Source organism: Podarcis gaigeae, assembly GCF_964106915.1.
Source record: "Podarcis gaigeae genome assembly, chromosome: Z".
In the NCBI taxonomy this organism is placed as follows: domain Eukaryota; kingdom Metazoa; phylum Chordata; class Lepidosauria; order Squamata; family Lacertidae; genus Podarcis; species Podarcis gaigeae.
Genome location: NC_139691.1, coordinates 11872916 through 11897401, shown reverse-complemented (window position 1 = coordinate 11897401; position 24486 = coordinate 11872916). Strand labels below are relative to the sequence as shown.

At 43.6% G+C, this 24486-nt stretch overlaps 1 protein-coding gene across 4 annotated transcripts in view; it reads left to right on the top strand.

Moving 5' to 3' along the window:
* The window catches only part of MVB12B (multivesicular body subunit 12B), a 97548-nt gene that overhangs the window by 66129 nt on the left and 6933 nt on the right, over nt 1–24486 (top strand). For all 4 annotated transcript variants that reach the window (XM_083721246.1, XM_083721247.1, XM_083721244.1 and 1 more), the window contains exons 8-9: nt 11581–11636; nt 14606–14665. In XM_083721246.1, the coding sequence (XP_083577372.1) occupies nt 11581–11636; nt 14606–14665 (116 nt within the window). The remainder of the gene's footprint in view (nt 1–11580; nt 11637–14605; nt 14666–24486) is intronic.

Genomic DNA, 24486 nt, shown 5'->3' with positions numbered 1-24486 from the left:
CCCGCTTTATCACTACCCTAAGGAGTATCAAAGCAAGTAGCATTCTCCATTCCCTTCCTCCCCCACAACAAACACTGTGAGGTGAGTGAGGCTGAGAGACTTCAGAGAAGTGTGACTGGCCCAAGGTCACCCAGCAGCTGCATGTGGAGGAGCGGGGAATCAAACCCAGTTCATCAGATTATAAGTCCACTGTTCTTAACCACTACACCACACTGGCTCACCATGCTGAAGGTTTAGACAAATTCATGGAGGACAAGGCTGTCCAATGGCTATTAGCTATGATAGTTGTGTTCTCCCTCCTGTTGGAAGCAGTATGCCTCTGAATACTAGTTGGGAACTGGAAATGAGAAGAATGCTGTTGCACTCAAGAGTCCCCTGGGAAAAGAGAATGGTTGCTAAACCACTCTGGAAATTGTAGGTCTGTGAAGGGAACAAGGATCTCATAACAACTCTTGGCACCCTTAATGAGCTACCAGGATTCTTTGGGGGAAGCCATGGCTGTTTAAAGTGTATAATACTGCTATAAATGTATAGTGTAGATAAGCTGAAAGTCTTCTTTGGTTCATTCAAACTTCTGGTAATGAGTTCTGTTTTAGCTTTAGTTTAGTTGTGGTGTATGCAAGTTGTTCATACTTGACTTGCCTGCTCAATATTATCTATCGAGGGCTTCCTGACCGCTGAGCTAGTTAACGGATGCTGTTATCTATTCTTTCCACACAGTATTGTGCTTCTATGCTCTCCCCTCTCCCTTTAATGCTGACAGGGTTTTTATTAAGTCATCTTTAACTGCTTTGGGTAGAAAGTTGAGGCACCAATCATTTAAATAAATGGGGATTCTTCCCAATTCCCCATTGATCTTGCTTCATGAAAAAGAGGACCTCTCCTAATGCTAATATCAGATTCAGTTGTTCATAGGGGAAAGACAATATGGTGTAGTGGTTAGAATGTTGGACCAGGATCTGGGAGACCTAAGGTTCAAATTCCCAAGCAGCCATGAAGCCCACTAGGTGAGCATGGGTCATCCACTCTCCCAGCCTAGCCTACCTTGCAAGGGAATTAATAAAATTGAAGTCATCAGTATCCCCTTGGTGGATTTTGAACAAAATTGAATAATCAAGACTTACGTTGCCTTTGAAGGAATAGTTATAAGCATATTTACCTACTGAATTTTGAAACAGTGGTGGGTTTCCTAGGGACCTGTTTCGCCTGGTAGTTTCTCTTTAAGTAATGTTGGGGGGGCACCCAAACCTTTTACTAATATGGGTGAAAATCCTTAATTTTGTGTTAGTGAAAGGGGGCTAATAATTATATAGTTAATTGGGATCTGGAAATTAGGACAATCTTAATTACAGAGCACCATTTCCCTAATAGCTACAAGGCTTGGGCATTTGATCTATATGGAGATTGGTGGCTATTATGCAATTAGCAATTACATTAATGGGGGCATCTTATTTTGACGGAATTTGCATATGCAAATAAAACATACCTAATAGAAATAGCATTGCTGCCCTAATGATTCTGATTCCCTTCCCCCCCAAAATACCCCTCCCCAATGTTTTTAAATCACTCTCAACCTAATTGCTATCTCTTTTGTTTTATCTCTTCAGAATGGAACTGCATGCTAAAGATGCATGCTTAAGGAGGTTGAAGGAACCCTTTAATATAGGGACACATTAAATGAATAAATATAAATTTAATTTCAATGATATGGAAGCATGGCATGTAGCTATTGCCACATGTGCTTGGGGGGTGTCTTTGCATTTGTTGGCACCGCTGTTAAAGGACCACAAACTTTATTTATTTATTTATTTATTTATTTATACATACATACATACATACATACATACATACCCATCTGGGCGGCTTCCAACACATATAAAAATATAATACAAAAATCAAACATTAAAAACTTCCCAATACAGGACTGCCTTCAGATGTCTTTTGAAGGTTGTATAGTTATTTATCTCCTTGATATCTGATGTGAGGACGTTCCACAGGGTGGTTGTGGCTACTGAGAAGGCCCTCTACCTGATTCCCTGTAAGTTCACTTCTCACAGTGAGGGAACCATCAGAAAGCCTTCAGAGCTGGACCTCTGTGTTCGGGCAGAACGATGTGGGTGGAGACAGTCCTTGAGGCATACAGGGCCAAGGTCATTTAGGGTTCTAAAGGTCAGCACCAACACTGTATTTTAAAACAGCACAATTGAAAGCGTTGGTTAGACAGCTATTTAAAATATTCAGAAAATAATTAAAATCAACTAGGGCTGCCATACGTCCGGAATTTCCCAGACATAACCAGGATTTGTCCGTCAAAAAGTGGCATCTGGGCGGAATTTTCAAAAATCTGTTAAAATGTCTGGGGAAACCCAGGCATCTTTTTGGTGAATTTCCTTTAAAAATGACTCCAAAACTACTACTTTTTAAAAGATTTTTTTGGGGGGGGAGGGAGCGTTTGTTTCCAGATTTTTACTTTTTAAAAATATGGCAACCCTAAATCAACTATAAGCTAAAAGCAGATTAAAACAAATGTCAGCACATTGCCAGATAGGCTTGTCTAAACAAAACATTTTCTAGTGGGCATCAAAGAGTGTACAGTAAAGGTGCCTTCTTGATGTCGATACGCAGGAAGTTCTGAAGTGGGGGGGGGCCTGCCATGCTAAAAGATTGATTTCTTACAGATTTAAGAAGGCATGCCTTTAAGGGGCAGGTGACAAGTTCTCTGAATTTTGCAGTGTTCTCCAGCCGTGTAACATGTACAAAAATGCATACAGGCAACTCCCCATATCTATGGGAGCTGCTTTCCAGGGCACTGCACATGTTTGTTGGACACGCATAAGCCCGCCCTATTCCACCCTCAACCTGTTCTGTCCCCTTCTGAAGCTGAAAACTGTGTGCGCATCAGTGATCAGACTTTTCTCAAATGCACGCAAATGGGGAGTTGCCTGTATACTGTGAAGAAGTGTCCATAAAAACATATGTACTGGTAAAATTAACATGCAAAAAAGGACTATATTAATGGAAATCGCTTTGCAAAAATGTGAATATGAGGTAAAATTTCTAATATACATAGGGGTGCACTAAAACACTGATGAATTTTCACTGATGGCCTTTAAACAATAATCAGGGGACATGGCGGGGGGGGAGAAGAGGGAAAGCTCCATTACACAGGAGTGCTTCAGCTGATGGGGATCATTAGGTGAATCTCCACTCCACCCTGGGCTGAAGTGTTTTAGCCAATGCTACTACTCAGAGTAGACCCATTGAGAATAATGGGCATGACTAGCTTAGATCTGTTAATTTCATTATGTCTTTTATGTGTAGAATCTAGTTGGATACAGCCCATATTTTTCTGCAAATTTAAAAACAAGCAAAAGATTACAGATCGATGCAGAAATGGGATGGAATAGATTTCTGAATGAACACAGGCAAATTCCCCCACCCATCCTTTGGAAGGATCCCATCCTGGATGCTTTGAAGAATAGCTGTCTGGATGTGTGGGGCTCCTGGAACCCAGCTGGTTTGGGCTAATCCTCTTGGAAGCAGGATGGCAAGGCAGCCTCTGCTGAATGTACGACAACAGATGGCAGGCCCAACCCGCAAAATAAACAGCAGTATGTCTTTGCCATGCAAAAGCAGCCTGTTTGTCTTCTCACGGTGTTCTGTTGGGTTGGAGAGTTCGCCTGTTTCATTCACTTTTGCCACCCCATAGCCAGTGTTCCGTTCTCCTTTTGTATAGTTTATTATTTGCACCCTACTTTTATTTAAAAATAAGTCTCAAAGCTGCTTGCCGGAAAAAATTAAATGCAGCGTAATAGAACAGCAGACTAACTATTATTACTATTATTTGTTTGTTTTATATCTCACCCTTCCTTCATAAGGAGCTCAGAGAGGCAAACAGAGTCACAATTTAAAAGCAAAGGAAAATCGTTCTATAAACAATTTCAATTAAAAACATCTAAAAGCAGTTGCATCGTTAAGGGGTTTGTGGGTGTGGGACGGATCCTTAAATATTTCTCTTTTTTTGTACTTCTATCAAACGTGGAGTTCCCCTAATCATTCTGATACCTCGTTGTTTCTGAGGTTCCATGAACACTATTCATGTAAAGCACATAGACCCTAAGAATCATGAGAACAGTAGTTTGCCTGTACACATACAATTTCCAAACTCCATGTTTAATAAGTGACAGTTCCCAGGTTTCTTGAGGGGCTGGACACTTTAAATGTATGGTGTGTACATAGCCTAAGTGGTTTCATTCTGTTTGCAATCCTTTGCACTCAGCAACTGAGTTTTCTATTAGAAGGAGTTAGAAGGATGTAAGAAGCTCACTGCTAGATCATACGAAGGGTTCGGCTTCCTGCTTCTAACAGTAGCTAATCATGTGTCTCTGGAAGCTCTCAGACAAGTCCTGAAGGTAAAAAGCTTCTCCATGTTTATGCTCCTCAGCAGTAGGTACTGAGAGACATGGTGTCTCTGTAACTTAAGTAATAAAACTTTGCAATAAAGCATAAAACAAGGCAGGGGAACTCAGCCTCCATCAAGTCTGCCTGATTCTCATGTTATGGATGGAGCACAAAACAGGGCCTCTGAGGCTTGTCTCAAAGGAAGCCACTTAGGGCTTTGAATGACTCTTTTCAGTATTTTAAGTCAAGCCCAAAAACAAATAAGCCTGGACTGGGTAGCCTCAGACAGGGGCCACATGTGGCCCTCTGGACCTTAGAACTCTCCACAGGCTGCACTCTTCACTGGCCCTCTACACCACATAGCTGGAATGTGCTGGTGAAGTCTGATAGTGCCTCTTGCTTACCTAGATGGAGGGTAGAGAGAAGCTCCCCTACTGTACAAAAGTAAAATTTACATTCTTTGCTGTACCCACTTTTGCCTCTGGAGTGGCTCAGCATTGGAATATGGCCACAAGGGAATGTTGCCACAAGGGAATGTGGCCCTCAAGTTGAGAAGGGTTGATTGGAGTTGTATGTTCTGGGCCTCAGGTGCTGGATTGTCCGACAGCAGCATTATGTGCTAATTTGTGGTTTTAGGCCGACTCCAAAAGCAACCACAGTGCTGAACAGTAGCTATGATAATTGCAGCAACAGTACCACAAAGTAGATATTAAGGTGTAGACAAGAAAAGCAGAATGCCCACTCGATGCATTGGGTCTCTGGCTTCCCTTGGCTTTTCCATCGTCCCGTGCTGTGCTGGTACATCCTGCAGCATACCAAATGTCCAACACGCTTCTTCAGGAGAGCCTAAGTCTGACAATGCCAGCATTTTTCACTTCCCTTATGTCCCCATTAATAAAGCAATGATCCAAAAGCAGCTTTGCTGAGTCTGATCTTTATGCTTCCATCACTCATGACGAGATAATTTCACACAGGATCATTTTTAAATTAAATGACGACGAAGGCGCGCAGGGCTGTTTTTCCCCCCAGTGTTCTCTAGTTCATGGGAGTCTATCAAGTCATTAATGTGTCGTGACAAACCGCTTGACGGAAACAGGCGTAATTAATTATTTGCATAAATAATGACATGGAGCAGGCTCTTTTCGGCCTTATCTGTGAGGCTGACTCGCTGAACCACTCAAAAAAGAATGAGGTATTTACATTTGCCTCAAACTATGTTCCGGCTCTGCAGAAAAGGGGGCCCAGAAGGGGCTGTCGCTCTTCAATCCCTGGCATCTTCAGGTAGTGCTGAAACCTTGGGCAGCTGCTGCCAGTCGCTGTAGGAAGTACTGAGCTGGATGGACCAAGTGGTCTGACTCAGTATAAGATAGCTTCCTATGCTTCTAGAAGATTAGGCTCCTTTATTTTCAACAAAGTTGAGGTGGCAGCAGGGAGGGTCTGTTCATAGCCCAAATATACACAGCATTCTACGACATCAAAGACATGGGAGTGTTTATGCAGGCAGTACTTTCTTTTAAAATACGTAGCCCCTACTGCACGTATTAAGTCTGGGGAAAGCGTTATCACTTCCCTCAGTTGTATAAAATTTGTTCTCATTGCCATATGTTCACTGGAGTTGATAGGTGTCTTAATTTCTGCTGGATTGTACCTTGCTGTTACTGGGTTGGTGGAACATGAAGCCTGACTTCCTAGGATTTGGGGGGGTTTGAGGAGGGCATCCAACAGGTGAAGGAACAAGAACTAGGGGAAGTAGCACCCTGGCAAGAAAAGGTCAGTGATGAGCCAGGTACTTTTCGTAGTTGGGTGCAGAGAGACTAGTGGGCTGTTAGGATGACTGGAGCCACTCTGGAGCTCTCACATCTGCAGCTCAAAGTGACTCCCTCTGAAGGACAGCTTATCAGTGATCCAACAGTTCCTGGTTCTACCGAGGGCTTAGGGGAAATGTCCCCTTCTTTCTTATCTGCTTTGGTAATTTTTCATTTGGAAAGGTTGCAAAATGGAGATGAGAATACCTCTTTAGGGTGAAGAGAGGAGACATTGCACTCACTCTGATTTGGCTTTGTGACATCACCTAGCCAATTCCTGTTAGCTATGCTGCACTGTGGAGGGGGAAATAGGTTTTTGTTTGAGGACCCTTATTCTGGTTTTGAAAACTGAATTAGCAGCTTGATTTTGTAATATTATTACATTATCAATGGGATCCCTGGTTGGCTGGAATTGCCTCATCAAGACATGAGATAGACACACGCACACATTGTGTTTGTGTATTGTAAATGAAAGTGGGGAGGCAACAGAAAAAAATGGAAAACAGGTGCATGAACTGGTGTTATTATGTAAGTTTTCAACCCCATTAAAACTTCCATAAGCAAAAATTCAGCAGTTCTTACTCCAGCCCCACAGCTTCTGACAGCTATATTTGGCATACCTTTTCCCCCTCACCCGCTTTTAGATAATTTTTCTTGAGCTTGTCACATTCTTTGTTCTATAAAGTTCTTTATTAGCATTGATTTGAAGAAACCATCTGATCTTTGAATGAGTCAAAAGGAACAATTGTACGCGTTTTCATAATCACCGTGAAATGCTGCAGATATGTATATACATAGGAGATAATAACAGCAATTAGTAGTTAGAATTCCTCCTGTTTCTGATCCCATTGTTTGTTTTTTTCCTTTTGAGAGAACAAGTGCTTATTATTCATGGAAATGTTGTTCTGTTTCAGCTGAAACTCTCTTTTCTCCTGCAACTCAGTATATTTAGCCAATGTGACCAATGGGAATTCATCAGCGTGTTTAAATTTGGGATATTGTTGGTAGCCTTTGCTAAAAATATAGCTATTCTGGAGGGAGATGAATTGCCGGTTTGACAATTTGAGGTTGAAGCAGAGGGATATGATGCACACAGAAGAAGAGCAGGCGCATTAGAGTACATAATGCGCCAGTGCCTGGAGAAAGTGTGACAATGCGCTTTCAGATACAATTGTATTCACAGCCCATCTTCGACAAAGTGCCAGCCCTCTTAACAAAACAATGCAGAAATAGAACACTGCAAATAAGACCTTAGCTAATACATTATGATGTCACAGGTTTTTAACATGTCAAAGCTGGTCCATGGTAAGCCAGGAGCCTAAGAGCAAGTCAGGGCTGAATGGCAAATCAGGAAGCAAGAACAAATCAGAACCAAGAGTAAGGCCAAGTCCAGCAGTTTCATAGGGCCAGTTGGAACCCTTCTGGCCCCTCATCTCATCTGTCCCCTATTGTGCTGATAAATGTAATGCCACCTTTTGACCATCAGCAACAGGGGGCACCAGAGAGCAAGTTAGCAGCTTCCTCCTCCAGCATGGGCTGACAAGGAAGGAAGAACATGAGAACATTTCAACATTTCAACATTGGCTTCTCTGAGTCAAACCATTGATATATCTAGCTCAGTATTGTTTACACCAGGCATGGCCAAACTTGGCCCTCCAGCTGTTTTGGGACTACAGTTCCCATCATCCCTCACCACTGCTCCTGTTAGCAAGGGATTATGGGAGTTGTAGTCCCAAAACAGCTGGAGGGCCAAGTTTTGGCCATGCCTGGTTTATACTGACTGCCTGTCGCTCTCCAGGAATTCAGACAAGGTCCTCTCCCATCCATACCAGGAGATACTAGAAATTGAACCTGAGACCTTCTGTGTGTCACGCAGATGCTCTACCATGGAGCTACAGCCTTTCTCAAAAAGTACATTTGAATCTGGAGTCTCTAGTTTGAGATCCCTAGCAAGAAATAGGGGCCAAGCAGCAGAAGATATTGCTGGTTATTGGAAGTGAGCTTCCCACACTGACTGTGGTAAATGGGTCATGGCAATAGCTTGCCAGTGCTCTCTCCCTAAGGAGCAGCCATTGAACATGTCCATCTCCCGGGTCTCTCTTTTTCCCGTCCACCCACCTTGATACTTTCCAAAGCGTAGACTTCACAAATAATCTCTTGATGACAGACCTTGACAAGACTGATTCTTGCGACTCCGTGCTCACTTCTCTTTGACACAGCAGCATTAATAACAGATCTCATTGTGCGTCTTGACATTCTTATTTTTTTTAAAAAAGCACAATCGTTCCGATAAAGGGCATCTGCTTAATTACAGGTTTCCTTAATTACAGCTCTGTGGAAGCTCATCTGCTTGGGCAAATCCACATTGTAGCGCTGAGTCGTTTTGGCATATATTTCCCCCACTTTTCATCTGCTGTGGGTTTCTCCACACGTGGTGTCTTTCATAGCCTTTCTCCTTCCTTGAAGGAGCTCAGGACACTCTCCAGTTAATCCTCACAACAGCCCTGTGCAAAATCTCCCCATGAGCCCCATAGCAGATGGGCTCTGAACCTGAATCTAGATTTTTATAAATATTTGGGTGCTTCCTGTCTTCTCCAAAGCTTCTCAATTTAAAGAGTAGGTTTGGGGAGCTAGTGTGGTGTAGTGGTTAGAGGGTTGAACTAGGATGTGGGAGACAAGAGTTCAAATCCTCACTCCTCCATGAAGCTCAGTGGGTGACCTAGTCTCTGCCACTCATCCTAATCTACTGAACATGGTTGTTGTGGGCATTCAATGTGGGGTGGGGAGGACTCATGCACCACCCTGAGCTCTTTGGAGAGTAAGGTGGGCTGTAAAGGTATAGGGGACCCCTGACCATTAGGTCCAGTCGTGGCCAACTCTGGGGTTGCGGCGCTCATCTCGCTTTACTGGCCGAGGGAGCTGGCGTACAGCTTCCAGGTCGTGGCCAGCATGACTAAGCTGCTTCTGGAGAACCAGAGCAAGGCACGGAAACGCCATTTATCTTCCCGCCGGAGCGGTACCTATTTATCTACTTGCACTTTGACGTGCATTTGACCTGCTAAGTTGGCAGGAGCAGGGAGCTCACCCTGCCACGGGGATTCGAACCGCCGACCTTCTGATCGGCAAGCCCAATGCAATTAAATAAACAAACATAGGAAGCAGCCTTCTGTTGTGCCAGGCCATTGGTCTATGCTCAGTATTGTCTACACACTGACTGGTAGTTGTTCTCTATGTCCTAGCTCCAGTCTGAAGAAGTACCTGAGCTCATATTATGGTTTCTGCCTGAAAATTTAATGAACAATTCAGTATAGTATATCAACAAAGCAAAAATAAGAGAGAGGCATGGCAGGTTCAAGGCAGTGGCAGTGAGAAACCAGAACTTAAGAATGACAGGAACACACCAGAATTCAGAAGGCCTCTTGCTCAAGCAAGTCCCTGCTTAAACGGGAAGTCCTATGTACTCCCTTCCTGCTTACAAGGATCCAGTGACCAGCTCAGGTGGGTGGCTGCAATCCAGCTCATGAAATGTACCTCCACTGAGAAGCTGCCATTCAGTAGTTCACCACATGAGGGAGCTGCACACAGATCCAGTAGCTTCTGCTGTTTATAGCTCCTTGCTGTTCCTTATGAGTCGTAGAAGTGGGTTGAAATAAGTCCTGGGGTTTAATCGGAAGGCGCATGAAACAGCCACCTTCCGAAGTTAATGCGTTCAGTACAAGGATGGAAAATGGAGCAGAAACCCATATGTACTCTGCTATGCATTCCACATACATAAAATAAATGTGATTTTTTTAAAAAGTCCTCATGAAAGTTCATCAGCATTTTAACATGAATTTCTCATAATGTGTGTGCATTTTTCACACAGTCTTGCAAAACTGTTCTATCTAAAGCACTGCATTTTTGTATGTGATTTTCACCAATCTATCAGTTTTTATACACCCTTTTCCTGATTGTTTGCATTCTTTGGCGGGGGAAGTGTGAATTTCGAAGGATAGCTGTGTTTCCCTTGATTCATGGCTTGAGACAGCACAAATTAGGGAGGCAAACTGAACTTAAATGCAAACTGAATTGAATTTCTCCCTCATCTCTAATCCAAGCCCAGGCAAAATGAGGCTGAGAGATGGGGAGGGAGAGATGTTTTCCCAAATCCCAAAGTCTCATCATTTGGAGCGCATGTAAAAAACTTAGGTAGACAAGACCAGCTTGAGTGTAATGGTTGTGCTGTGAGTAGGGGCTGCATTCTGACATGGGGGTGGTGGTGGTGATTTATTAAAATTGTATACCGCCCTATACCCCTAGATCTCAAAGCATTAGTTTTTCTGATTGTAATGCAAGTGCTTCTGTCCTGTTTTTTAATGTTTCTTTCACCCTACAGCACCTGCTGTGCTACAGAACTGTGGCTTTTTTACCAAAATATATTATTATTATTATTATTATTAATAATAATAATAATAATAATAATAATAATAATAATAATAATAATATTTATATCCCGCCCTCCCCAGCCGAAGCCGGGCTCAGAGCAGCTAACAACAATAAATGTAACACAACATTCTAAAATCAATTCATTTTAAAATCAATTCAAAATCAAATTCATGGCAACCATTGGGCTAGAATTCTGTGAGGATTACCAAAGGAGGGGGTCAGACTGTGCCTTGGCCAAAGGCCTGGTGGAACAGTTCTGTCTTGCAGGCCCTGCAGAAAGATGTCAAGACCCGCGGTGCCCTAGTCTCCTGTGACAGAGCGTTCCACCAGATAGGGGCCACAGCCGAAAAAGCCCTGGCTCTGGTTGAGGCCAGCCTAACCTCCCTGTGGCCCAGGACCTCCAAGGTGTTTTTGTTTGAAGACCCTAAGGTCCTCCGTGGGACATACCAAGAGAGGCAGTCCCGTAGGTACGAGGGTCCTAGGCTGTATATCAGCATTCCACACTAAATTTCACTCCCACCAGTGGGTGTGGTGTGAAACAAAGAGTGTAATTTAACAATGTCACTACTTCCCCACCACTTTTCACACAAACATGCTTCTGTTACCCCATGATCAGCAGGAAATAGCTGAATGCTAGTATATCCCCTCCACACACAATTTTTTCATTGTGCTCCCCCAATTTTGCAGGTTAAGGGGGCTGCAAACAGAATTGTTTTCTGGAATCAAATAACACAGTATACTCTCGTTTGTTTTCTGGACCTGGCTTTTACGTCGTGTGAAAGCTGAAATGTAATGAGGGAATTAACGGGGAATGTCAGGGAGATGGAACAGACTGACACGTGAGTACAGTGTGAGAGAGATGTAGATTTTGGGGACTTGGCTGAAAAATAGTGCTGTGAATCACATCAGCATTGAGTGATGGCTAATGCTGCTTTCTTTGTGCTTGTAGCGATGGAAGGAGTGCCTTTTATGATCTCGGAGAAGTTTGCCTGCGCTTCCGAAGGGGTAAGTTCTTTTATCCATGTACATAAGTGTATATTTTCTAATTGCTCTGGCCATCCTTCCTTCTCTCTGCTCCTTCTCTGTTTATTTGGCCTCTGGCCAAAGAAAGGCTCTCAGTGTGGCTTATAAAAATCAGTTCTGAGACAGTCCCTGACCTCAGGTTCGAAAGACATGGCATGTGAGGAAAAAGGAGGAAGAAGCAGAAGGAAAAAAGCAAGCTCAAAAACAAGTTTTTAAAAGTTACTATTGATGGCAGTCTTGGCTATCTTGCCATTGATATAAAGAGCAACCTTCCTCCTGAACCACTTTTGACATGCAGCCATTCCAAGAGCAGAACTGGTGACAACATCCAGAACAGGAAAATAGGACAGCTCCTAGCACACAAGAAATGCACATACAGAGGAACAGTATTCATTTTCCTTGCCTGGATGGCCCAGATGTAGTGATGGCCAGAAGTTAGGTTTTTATCTATTGATAGATTTATTGGGGAATGACCATGTTCATTCATTTCAATGGGTCTACTCCAAGTAGAATTTAGTTGGGCACAACCCCAAGAGAATCAAATGGCCTCTTTCCCCTGTGCCTGTGCTGTCTCCAGCCAAATGAAACCAAACCTTGCACCCGCCGCCCCGACTCCCTATTTCTGGGAGCTGCTTAGACCTTGAAAAATGTGAGCTATTCCGCACATGGAGCGCAAAGTAACTTGAGCTGACCCAACTCCTCTTGGTTGCCGTGACGACGTTGGCTGGCTCCCAGCTGCCGCAGAGAAGGACAGCCTCGCTGGTCCTGTTTACCAATTCCTCTCTCAGAAGTTGAGAGGTCATTACGTCCTAATGAGGCAGCAGATGGACCTCTGCTGGAGTCCGGGCAGCGGCAACGCAGCCTTAAGAATAACCTCGTCCATCTTCCCTGCTTCTTCTTCCCCCTCTGCCTGGAGAACACAGCCAGTGCCCAAATGTCTGTTCATACCGTAAAAGCTCCTCTTGGGCAGTTAGCGTATTAGGCCAAAAATGGGATTTTTCCCCCCTAGACCAAGAGCTGCACTCCCTTCTGGGCAATGTCCCAGGATCCACATGACAGTAGTGGGCAGGGTGAAAGGCAATAGCAAACAGAACAACAAATGTAGGTTTTACCTTTGTACAGTAGGCTCCGTAAACTAACACACCCCTCGCTGTCCTCCATGCAGGCAAGCAAGAAGCACCATCAGAGTTCAAGGACACATTCCAGCCAGGCAAAATCACTCAAGGAGGGTGCAAAGCAGGGCCAGTGAGGGGTGTGCCTGAGGAGAAGGGGTGTGACCTCATGAGAATTCCAAGGGCCAGATAGAGAGGCCTGGAGGACGGCATTTGCCCCCTGGGCCCAACTTTATGCTCCCTTGCTTTGGATGGTAATGTGTATTACTTGACAGACTGAGGTGTGTTTCTGCAGCATTTCTGCCTAGCACACTCAGCACACCTTATTCTTATTGCTGAGTTGGACCCTGAAGTCCAACTTGACAGCACCACTCTAGCTCATACATGTCCAGTTTGCAAAGCAAAGAAGCTGACCTGAGGCCACCCCTTTCACTGCCCCAAGAATGGCAAGTGGGCCTGGGGTAGTGGAGTGCCCTTCTCCTCCCCATCACATGGGCCATTGCAACAGGCAAATCCAAATCTAGTTCTTCCTCCCCCCCCCCAAAAAAAAACCTCCCTGCCTGTTACTCAATTCAAAGGAGCAGCTTTTCATTTCTTTATTTTATTGCACTTCTATCTTGGCAACTTTCTAAGAAATTTCAGGCAGAATACATGCTTCCTCTCCCAACCTGCACACAAACATAGAAAAAGCAAGATAAGAAGGAAAGGAAAAGGAAAAAGAATGTCTCGTGATTCTCCGTCTGTCAGTTATTCAAAATAATTATTCAATTATTCAAAATATTTAGAGCATACATTCCAGAATAATTTCTTTTTTTCTTCCAAATTTTTAAAATTGATTTTCCACATTTATCTCAAAATGACACAACAAAACACACAACAAAGAAAAACACACCACAATACAACAAAATTAAACACAGAGAAAAGTTATTTCTTCAAATACCTAATTGATAATTGACTTCCTCGAATCCCCTCTAATTGAATTTCATTATATCAATATCACCTTTATAACAGTTCTCCAAGTTCATACATTCCAGAATAATTTCTAGCTGTGCTAGTATCCAGCTTTTTTCCATTCTGCTAGATGGTATTTTCTGAGTCTTCCCTCCCAGGCATCTCAGATTCAAAACATTTCTTAAAAGCCACACATGTGAGACATAATTGTCTTTCTTCCTTTACAATTAGGAAAAAAACGCACAATTTTTGGGATGGGGGAGAATGCCAGCATGTGAAGAATCAGAGAGGCTACCCGTTCATCCATTGAGCCAACCACATTGATTATAATTGGTATGGGGCTGCTCTCAGTACTTTTTAATGGAGTGCAGAGGAGCAGTGACCTCCATTGTGATAACAAATTTCCCCCCCCCCCTTCCAGTAGCACCTTAAAGACCAACTTTAAGGTGCTACTGGAAGGAAAAAATTGTTTTGTTTTGACTATGGCAGACCAACACGGCTACCTATCTGTAACTCCATTGTGATAATCAGGTATCTGCTTTGGCAGATGAGTGTACTGATAACTGAGACAAGCTAAGTTCTACACAGCTCTCATTGAGGGTGAAGTGGAAAGAAGTTCCAACCCAGTGGTTGCTCTTCTGGACACTGATAGTGTCCTGATTTTAAGCTTAATTTTAAATGGATTGTCCACTTGTTTTTTTCAGGGGAGATACCCACGATGTATTGGGATCCTGTGACCCACTGGACTTTTGTGAGCCTCTTAACTAATCCCTGCACTTGCTAGGAACCTGGAACATGCCATTTGCTGGAATTATCATTTTTATAAACTGATTGTTGTTGTTGCTGTTATTATTGCTATTGTTATTATTATTTTGCATTTCCTTATAGATGCAGCCAGTCGATCTCCTGGGCATCACTATTAAATCCTTGGCAGAAATCGAGAAGGAGGTAAGTCCCTTCTGGAACCTTGTCTTTCCTTGATTCACCACCTGAGTTCTTTTCAGACCATGGATATGATTTATTCGCTTTACAAGGCTGTGGGTGAAATTCTGCACCACCATAACCCAAATTCTGCAGCATTCTGTATTTTGATGCAAATATGCATAACTTTCCCCACTTTGCACAATGTATTTTGTACATATAGATAAAGCTTCAGACAGGCACTTAACACAAGCTTGCTGTGGTTCCCTGTTGGGATTCAGTTAATCACTAAAATAATATATACAACACGGTGATTAACAAACAGATTTTATTTCTGCTGCAAAACATTTTGGCTTTCGCCTTTGTCAGCTGCTCTGGTGGGGATATATTTATATTTTGAGACTGACAGAACCCATACAGGGTGGAATGAAATCTTGCCTTTAAAATTTGCAGAAATCTAATTCAGCCTCTCTTCCAGCTTCTGAGGTTGTTGTTGTTATTTTTTAGAGGCAAAATTGGGTGAGGCAACAAGTGTTACTCTTACATTTATAAGAGGGGTTCTGCATTCACATTTCTCCATCCAGGGAAGCAAGAGGCAGTATCACAGTTCAAAGACACATTCCAGCCAGACTAACACACTCAAGAAGATTGTAGTGCAGGGCTATTGAGGGGCATGGCCTGGGAAGAATTCTGAGGACCAGATAATGAGGCCTAGAGGGCCACAATAGTTCCCCATCACCCAGGCATCTGGGGGGTGGGTATGGAGAAAGCAGATAGAAAAAGTTTCTCTCATAACACTCGAACTGGATGGCTTTCAAAGATTAGACAAATTCATACAGGATAAGGCTACCATTGGCTACTAGCTTTGATGGCCATACTCTGCTCCCTCAGAGGCATTAATGCTTCTGAATATCAGTTGTGGAAACAGCAGGAGGGGAGAGTCTGCAGGTTTTCCATGGGCATCTTGGTTGGCCACTGTAAGAACAGTATGCTGGACATAGAATCATAGAGTTGGAAGAGACCACAAGGGCCATCGAGTCCAACCCCCTGCCAAGCAGGAAACACCATCAGAGCACTCCTGACATATGGTTGTCAAGCCTCTGCTTAAAGACCTCCAAAGAAGGAAACTCCACCACACTCCTTGGCAGCAAATTCCACTGTCGAACAGCTCTTACTGTCAGGAAGTTCTTCCTAATGTTTAGGTGGAATCTTCTTTCTTGTAGTTTGGATCCATTGCTCCGTGTCCGCTTCTCTGGAGCAGCAGAAAACAACCTTTCTCCCTCCTCTATGTGACATCCTTTTATATATTTGAACATGGCTATCATATCACCCCTTAACCTCCTCTTCTCCAGGCTGAACATGCCCAGCTCCCTTAGCCGTTCCTCATGAGGCATCGTTTCCAGGCCTTTGACCATTTTGGTTGCCCTCCTCTGGACACGTTCCAGTTTGTCAGTGTCCTTCTTGAACTGTGGTGCCCAGAACTGGACACAGTACTCCAGGTGAGGTCTGACCAGAGCAGAAAGACTTGAGGGGGCCTTGGCCATTCTTATGCTTGAGGTTTCCCATCCCAAGTATAGGAAACGTTCAGCAAAATGGACCACTGGAGTCTGACTGTGTAAGACAGCTTACAAAGTGCTGATTTCTAGCCCCAGGATCACTAATTGGCTATCCCTGTTTGACAGTAACATGATGCCACAAGTGCATACATTTTAAGATAAATCAGTCTCTCAAGATTCGACAAGGGAAGTGTAGTTGGCTTTTATGGCTTAATTTCACCATCTCAGCAAAGCCTCTTCAACTGCATTTCAAAGGACTTAATTTTATTCAGATCCTCCCAAGTTGCTGCCTCCCTCCCTCCCTCACGCCCCATGCCCCCACTCCTTCTCAGCAGGCCTCCCCTCCTGAGCACAGTCACATGTAATGGGCTTTAAACGAACACACTTGCTAACTGGCAGGAATTCAGGTTTGGTTGTTCATTTGTTTTTTAAATGTTGATTCCAGCGATTCAGCTTGGGAGTTTTGGTTATTTCTCTCCCCCCCCCCCCACACCCCAATCCCAAATGACTGGAGAAATTCGTCTTGATTATAATTGCTCTTACCCACGCATATCTAATTTGTATCTTTTTAAGTGTTAATTAGTAAACAGTTTGAGCTGACATCTTTATGCGTTTGCATCTGTGAAAAATAGCACTTATTGCTGCCTTAGCTGCGGGCCCTTGCTGCTCACTGCAACATCGCGACATTGACATGAAATTAATGAAGACATGGGTGCCAATTTTTTTTTTGAGCTGCCTTTAGGAAGATCTCCTCCTTGGCGAGACTCTCCTTCATGCCATTTAATTTATTTATTTATTTAAGGAGAGGGAGATGTGTACTCATACATCACTTTCTGTGCAACATCTTTGCTAAGCAGGCGTCCGTATTAATTTTCCAAGAACGTGGTGCACATTTCCCAGTTACCTAGGTAGCAATCAAACTTGCAACCGGGATAATGCCAAAATGTATTCTCTTTTCTTTAAAACTTTCCCCAGCCATTAACTTTCAAGATAACCAGGTGTTGATAATAAAACAATGCAAACAAAATTAAAAAATAAACAAACTCTGCTCTCTTATAGTCACACAGTGTCATCTAGTGGTGGCATTAAATATTGCATTGGGAGGGAATGTACTTGTTCATTGCATTTATATTATTACTTTTTCTTCAGGGAGGCATACATTTAATTCCCACAACAACCATGTGAAGCAGGTGAGGCTGAGATGCAGCGACTGGCCAAAGGCCACCCAGCAAGCTTCATGGTCAAGTGGGGATACAAACCCAGGTCTCCCAAGTCCTAGTCTGACACTCTAACCACTACAGTGGTACCTCGGGTTAAGTACTTAATTCGTTCCGGAGGTCCGTTCTTAACCTGAAACTCTTCTTAACCTGAAGCACCACTTTTGCTAATGGGGCCTCCTTCTGCTGCCGCGCTGCCGGAGCACGATTTCTGTTCTCATCCTGAAGCAAAATTCTTAACCTGAAGCACTATTTCTGGGTTAGCGGAGTCTGTAAACTGAAGCGTCTGTAACCTGAAGCGTATGTAACCCGAGGTACTACTGTACACCACAGTAGTTCTCATACATAAAGTAGATGAACAGGGCATACAGTGGTACCTCGGGTTACATACGATTCAGGTTACATACACTTCAGGTTATAGACTCTGCTAACCCAGAAATATTACCTCAGGTTAAGAACTTTGCTTAAGGATAAGAACAAAAATCATGCTCCAGCGGCGCGGCCTGCAGGCGGGAGGCCCCATTAGCTAAAGTGGTACCTCAGGTTAAGAACAGCTTCAGGTTAAGAACGGACCTCCGGAACGAATTAAGTACTTAACCCGAGGTACCACTGTATTAACTTGCTCACAAAAATGAAATTGTGACATTATGTTACTGACAGACAGGGATAGCCAGTTAGTGATCTGGAGCTAGAAATCTTCCCTCCCCCACAAATATGAATCAATTAGTCCCTGGTGGCTTAATCAAAATAGCAATTGAGGGTGTGGTAAAACGTTCACTCCAAAAGAGAAGGCATGGGTGTCTTTTGGATTTTTAATAATAATAATAATAATAATAATAATAATAATAATAATAATAATATTTATACCCCGCCCATCTGGCTGGGCTTCCCCAGCCACTCTGGGAGGCTTCCAACAAAATATTAAAATACCGTAATACATCAAACATTATGCAACAGAACTCCCATTCCAGGTATGACTACAGTTCTGGTCTCCTCACTTCAAAACTAATATTGTAGAGTTGGAAAAGGTTCTGGAAAATGGTGGCTGAAATGATCAACAGAACGAGGTGACTCCCCTTTGAGGAAAGGTTGCAACATTTGAGGCTTTTTAGTTTAGAGAAAAGGTAAGGGGTGACATGACAGAGGTGTGTGAAATTATACAGTGTGGAGAAAGTGGACAGAGGAAGGTTCCTCTCCTTCTCTCATAACACTAGAACTCGTGGATGTCCAATGAAGCTGAATGTTGGAAGATTCAGGACAGAGAAAAGAAAGTACTGCTACACACAGCACATAGTTAAACTATGGAACTCATTCCCACAAGAGGTAGTGATGACCACCAGCTTGGATGACTTTAAAACAGGATTAGACAAATCCATGGAGAATAATGCTACCACTGTCTACTAAACACGATAGCTGTGCTCTGCCTCCACTGTCTAAGGCAATATGCTTCTGAATACCTGTTTCTATAAATTGCGGGAAAGGAGAATGCTTTTGCATCATTGTAAAACAAAAACATCTTTGTCTGAGGTCAAAACAATCACAGTTGGCACCTAGCAGTCTTCCTAGGGGAGAGCATTTCATAAACAGAAGAACACCTGTTCTCTTTTTACCTCCCGCAGTTCATAACATCAGATTATAATCCTGGGGTTTGGTCACATTCATAGGGGGGAAAGTGTGACTTTCTTTTTTCCCTTCAGGTCACTGCCCATTCCACAACTTAACATGGCTTAGTAACTTCTTAATATTCATTCTATTTGTATACCACCTATCCTCCCAGCAGCTCATGGTGAGTTACATGGGTTTATCGCTAAAACTCAGAGGAACTTACCTAATGCTAAGAGATGTCTCTGGGGAGGATGAATTCTGTGATCGTATTTTATCTTCACAACAACCCTATTATGTAGGGCAGGTTGAGAAAGAGAATGCCAGTGCTCTGTCTAGTCAGGTTGTAAAGGATCAATTCCAACCTGTTATCTCTGAGGATGTGGACAGGCTGCTTAGACAAGTTAAACCAACCACCTGTTTTCTCGATCCTTGCCCATCCTGAGCCAGAGAGGGCTGAGCAGTGGGCTCTGTGAGATAGCAAATGCTTCTCTCTGTGAGGGAGTCTTCCTGGAACCCCTTAAAGAGGTGGTTATTAAACCGCTTCTTTAAAAACCATATTTGGACCCGGCCACTATGGCAAGTTACCACCCAGTCTCAAATCTCCCATTCCTTGGCAAGGTGATTGAATAGGTGGTTGTGGAACAACTCCAGGCACGCCTTCCAATAAGGATTCAGGCCCCATCATGGGACTGAAACTGCCTTGGTCATGCTGGTCAATGATCTCCAGTGGACTGGAGAGAGGGGTGAAAGCTGTTTTCCTGGTTCTGCTAGATCTTTCGGTGGTTTTTTGATACCATTGACCATGGTATGCTTCTGGACCCTCTAGCAGGGCTGGGAGCTGGGGGAACTTATGCAGTGGTTCTGCTCCTTCCTAGGCCATGTCCAGAAAGTAGTGTTTGGGTGAATGCTCAGACCCCTGGATGATCACTTGTGAGGTAAATCAGGGCTCTGTCCTCTCCCCCATACTTTTAACATCTATATGAAACCACTGGGTTTGGCCTGTGTGTTCACCAATATTCAGATTATACTCAACTCATTTAAATTAGAACAAGTGTCGATGGTGAATGTCCTATGTGAGTGTCTGGAGGAGGTTGGAGGATGGATGGATGGTGGCTAACAGATGGAGGTTGAATCCTGACAAGACAGAAGTACTATATCTGGGGGACAAGGGACAAGTGGGTGTGCAGAACTCCCTGGTCCTGAATGGAGTAACTGTACCCCTGAAAGACCAGGACAGCTCTCCATGGATGTGCCGATTAATTCTGTGTCCAGGGCAACTGTCTAACAGCTCCATCTGGTACACCGGCTGAGACCCTATCTGCCTGCGCACCATCTTGTCAGAGTGGTAGATCCCATGGTATCTCCCACTTGGATTACTGCAATGTGCTATATGTAGGGCTACCTTTGAAGGTGATTTCGAAACTACAACTAATCCAGAATGCGGCAGCTAGACCGGTGACTAGGAGCGGCCATTGGGACCATATTACAATGGTCCTAAAATTGGCTCCCAGTACGTTTCCAAGCACAATTCAGAGTGTTGGCGCTGAGATTTAAATCCCTAAACTGCCTTGACCCAGTATACCTGAAGGAGTGTCTCCACCCCCACCATTCAGCCTGGACACTGAGGTCCACCTCTGAGGGTCTTCCAGTCACGCCCATCCTGTGGAACGCCCTCCCATCAGATGTCAAGGAGATAAACAACTATCTGACTTTTATAAGTTATCTAAAGGAAGTCCTGTATACGGAAGTTTTTGTATGTCTGATGTTTTGCTGTGTTCGATGTTTTAATTTGTTGGAAGCCACCCAGAGTGGCTGGGTCAACCCAGTCAAATGGATGGCATGATGATGATAGATGTTGTTGTTGTTAACTGGTGCACAGTCATCTAGTAAGTTTCATAGCTGAACGGAGATTTGAATCTGTTGCTGAGCCGTTAACTGTCCAACTGACTGAAACCTCCAGCCAATCAGACCGACATTTGCCTACTCTGAGCCCTAATCCCACCCACTAAATCTTAAGGCAGCCTCCCCTCTTCTGCCAAATCCTGTTACCTAGCAACCAACTGCCAAACAGGCTTGTCACATTATAACAAAACAAGGCCACGTTGCAGTCACAGAGCTCACAGAATATATTTTTCTTTTAAACAAAAATGCAATATATACATTATATGTATATGTATATGTATATGTATATGTATATGTATATGTATGCACATTTCTCCACTGAGTCCAACAACTTCTGGAGGGCCACAGACTCCCCATCCCTTATTTAAACACTCTGTTTCCTTTTGCATCCAAACTTGGTTTGCTGGGCTTTATGTTCTGATCTTTGGACAAAATTCACACTCACGGCTTCAACATCCAGCACAATGTCTGTCTTTGCATCCCCCTCCCCTCATCATCCCCATCCAGCCCCACATAGGAATATAGGAAGCTGCCTTATATTGTGAGTCGCAAGGGGGTGAATTTCCTTTAAATAGCTCAAAAACTACTACTTTTTATAGATCTTGCCAGACTCTGGGTCCATCTACCTCAGTACTGTAAACACTGACTGGCAGGAGAACTCCAGAGTTTCCAACAGCACATGTGCCCTGGCCCTACCTAGAGATGCTCGTGATTGAACCTGGGACCTCTTGTGTGCAAAACAGATTCTCTACCAGTGATCTACAGCCCTTCATGGCCAAAAGCTGCCTTATATTGAGTCAGACCATTGCTACCATTAGCTTTGTGTTGTCTACACTGAATGGCAGCAGCTCTCCAGTTTTTCAGACAGGGGTACCTCCTAGCCCCTACCAAGAGATGCTGTGGATTAAACCTGGGACCTTGTGTACACAGATCAGATGCCCTGCCCTCCATTGCATAACACTCAGCTGGTGAAAAGCCCTGGATGACTCAAATGGTTGCACATTAGTTTGTGACATTTTGGTGGGCTTTAATGAAGGCTGTTGCTCTACTATGGCTTTTGGTTTAATCATGTCTTAGTAACCAGAATATCAAACCAGGATCATATTCCCTGCCAGTCATTGCCCATAGCAAGGGCAGCTAAACAGAGTAGTTTGTGTCATCGGAATCAGGCACTGCTTTGCAGCTTCTTTTTCCAGCAAGGTTTGCTCCAGTTTGGAAAGTTCTACAGTTGTACCTTAGTTGTTCAACAGAATCTGTTCTGGAAGTCTGTTCAACTTCCGAAAATGTTCAACAACAAAGACGCGGCTTCCGATTGGCTGCAGGAGCTTCCTGTACTCAGAAGCCACGCCGGACGTTCATGTTCCAAAGAACGTTTGCAAACTGGAACATTCACTTCCGAGTTTGTGGTGTTCAGGAGCCAAAACATTTGAGTCGCAAGGCATTTGACAACCAAGGTATGACTGTAGTTGCAATCCTTTTGCATCACACCTTGGCACCAGGCATTTTCTAAGTATGTACGATTTTTTATTAAAGTTTTTCACAATACAATAATAACAGCTACCAAAAAATGCAAACACAACAAGTAAAATGCAGAGTCTTTTCCTAAAAGTAGTTCTCAGTCCCCAGCTCGCTTCCCAGCTCTTGCCCAGGGTCCTTTTTCCTTCCAGCCTCTCACCCTGGGAGATCCACATTACTTTGTCTCCCACCCAAGGCTCTCCATTAACCATCTACCACCCCCATGAGTACACAATCCCTGGACCATTACAAGGGTCCCATACATAGGACTCCAAAGAGAAATGAAAAAGAAAAAAGAAAGAAACAAGAAGGGGAGAGAGAGAGAGAGAGAGAGAGAGAGAGAGAGAGAGAGAGAGGAGCAAAATGAAATGAAATGAAAAAGACAAAAGGAAAAGTAACAGTAGAGAAAACTGATTTTCCATCTATGAGTTAACATTAGAAAGAAAAAAAAATATTTAAGACATTCAGTCCATGATCTTCTCCACTTTCTGTTAAACAATATTTAAGTCAAGGTTTCTCAGAAACATTCATTTATTTTTCCCACGGAAAGTCCAAGAGGGTATCAACCATGTTTTTTCTTTAATTTTTACTTTACCTAGGGCTGCCATATGTCTGGAAATGTCTTAAAATGTCTGGGAAAACCCATGGTTTTGGGCGGTGAATTTCCTTTTAAAAGCTCCAAAACTACTACTACTTTTTCTAGATCTTGCAAAAAAAATAATTCAACAACTTTTGTTTTCAGATTTTCACTTTTTGAAATATGACAACCCTACTTTCGCTCCCTTAATTCCCACCACCATTCCTTCATATTGAGCAATAGTAAATTCTTCCATCTATGTCCATGTTAAAATCTCTCCACTACGAGCACATATTGGAATATTATTCCATATTTTTTCCTTGTCACTTAATTCTAGCCTACTTCCATACGTTCAAATTCCATTGCCTGTTATATTTCCATTTCTTGTGTTTACAACCGTTGTGAGGAAGGCATTTCCATTTCACCATCTGCTTTCTTTAGTTTAGCTACATTATCCAGTGGCACCATTTTCCGAGGACCCCAACAAGAGAGGCATTGTCTGTCATGGACCGACAGCTTCTAGAATAAGTGCAGGTTGTAGCTTCACTAAAGGCAGGGTAGTTCTGTGGCACCAGGAGCGGCTGGATCATTCAATCCCACACAGTTGCAGAGGCAAACCCAAACGCTCAAATTATGCTCCCAAATTCTGGGAATGTCAGAAGCTGCCTTATATAGAGCCAGACCATTGGTCCGTCTAGTTTAGTGCTGTTTTTGGCTAGGGAACTTCAGACCTGAGGGTCAAATGTGGCCTCCAAGTCTTTCTGCTGTTATGGAGGCATCCTGGGTGGTGGCTCAAATGTATGAGGGGCAGGAAGGGAGAATTTAGAGGCTGGTTCATTCGTTGAATGTGGCACTGCCCCTCCAACCTCAGCCAGCCCCCACCTGCCTGTTGTGGGGGGGATGATTAACAAAATCAGTCCTCCTGGCAAACTGGAAATATCCTCTCACTCGCCCAAGTTTAGGATATAGTCACACCTCGGGTTACAGACATTTCATGATGCATTTTTTTGGGTTACGGACTGCCGAAACCCAGAAGTACCAGAATGGGTTACTTCAGGGTTTTGGCGGTCGCACATGCGCAGAGGCACTAAATCGCGCTTTGTGCATGCGCAGAAGCGCCGAATCGCAACCCATGTGTGCACAGACATGACGCTGCAGATTGTGAACATGCATCCCACACGGATCACGCTCACAACCCGAGCGTCCGCTGTATTCCACCATTCTTCAGCAGAGTTTCTTTTTCTTTGAGAAAAATAAGTGGCTCACGTAAATGTAAACTAAGCTTTAATAATAAAGAAAACTAACAAAATAACAATGACTGAGGGAAACTAAAGCAACATTATGAGGCAAGTCTGAGGCAAGAAACAAGAAGAGGCAGTTGGTCCCTCTCAACTGACATTCTTAACTGACCACACCCTAAAGGGAGGGGCTGATTCTAGAGCAAAACACACAGGCTCTGCCCACCAGATACCAGGC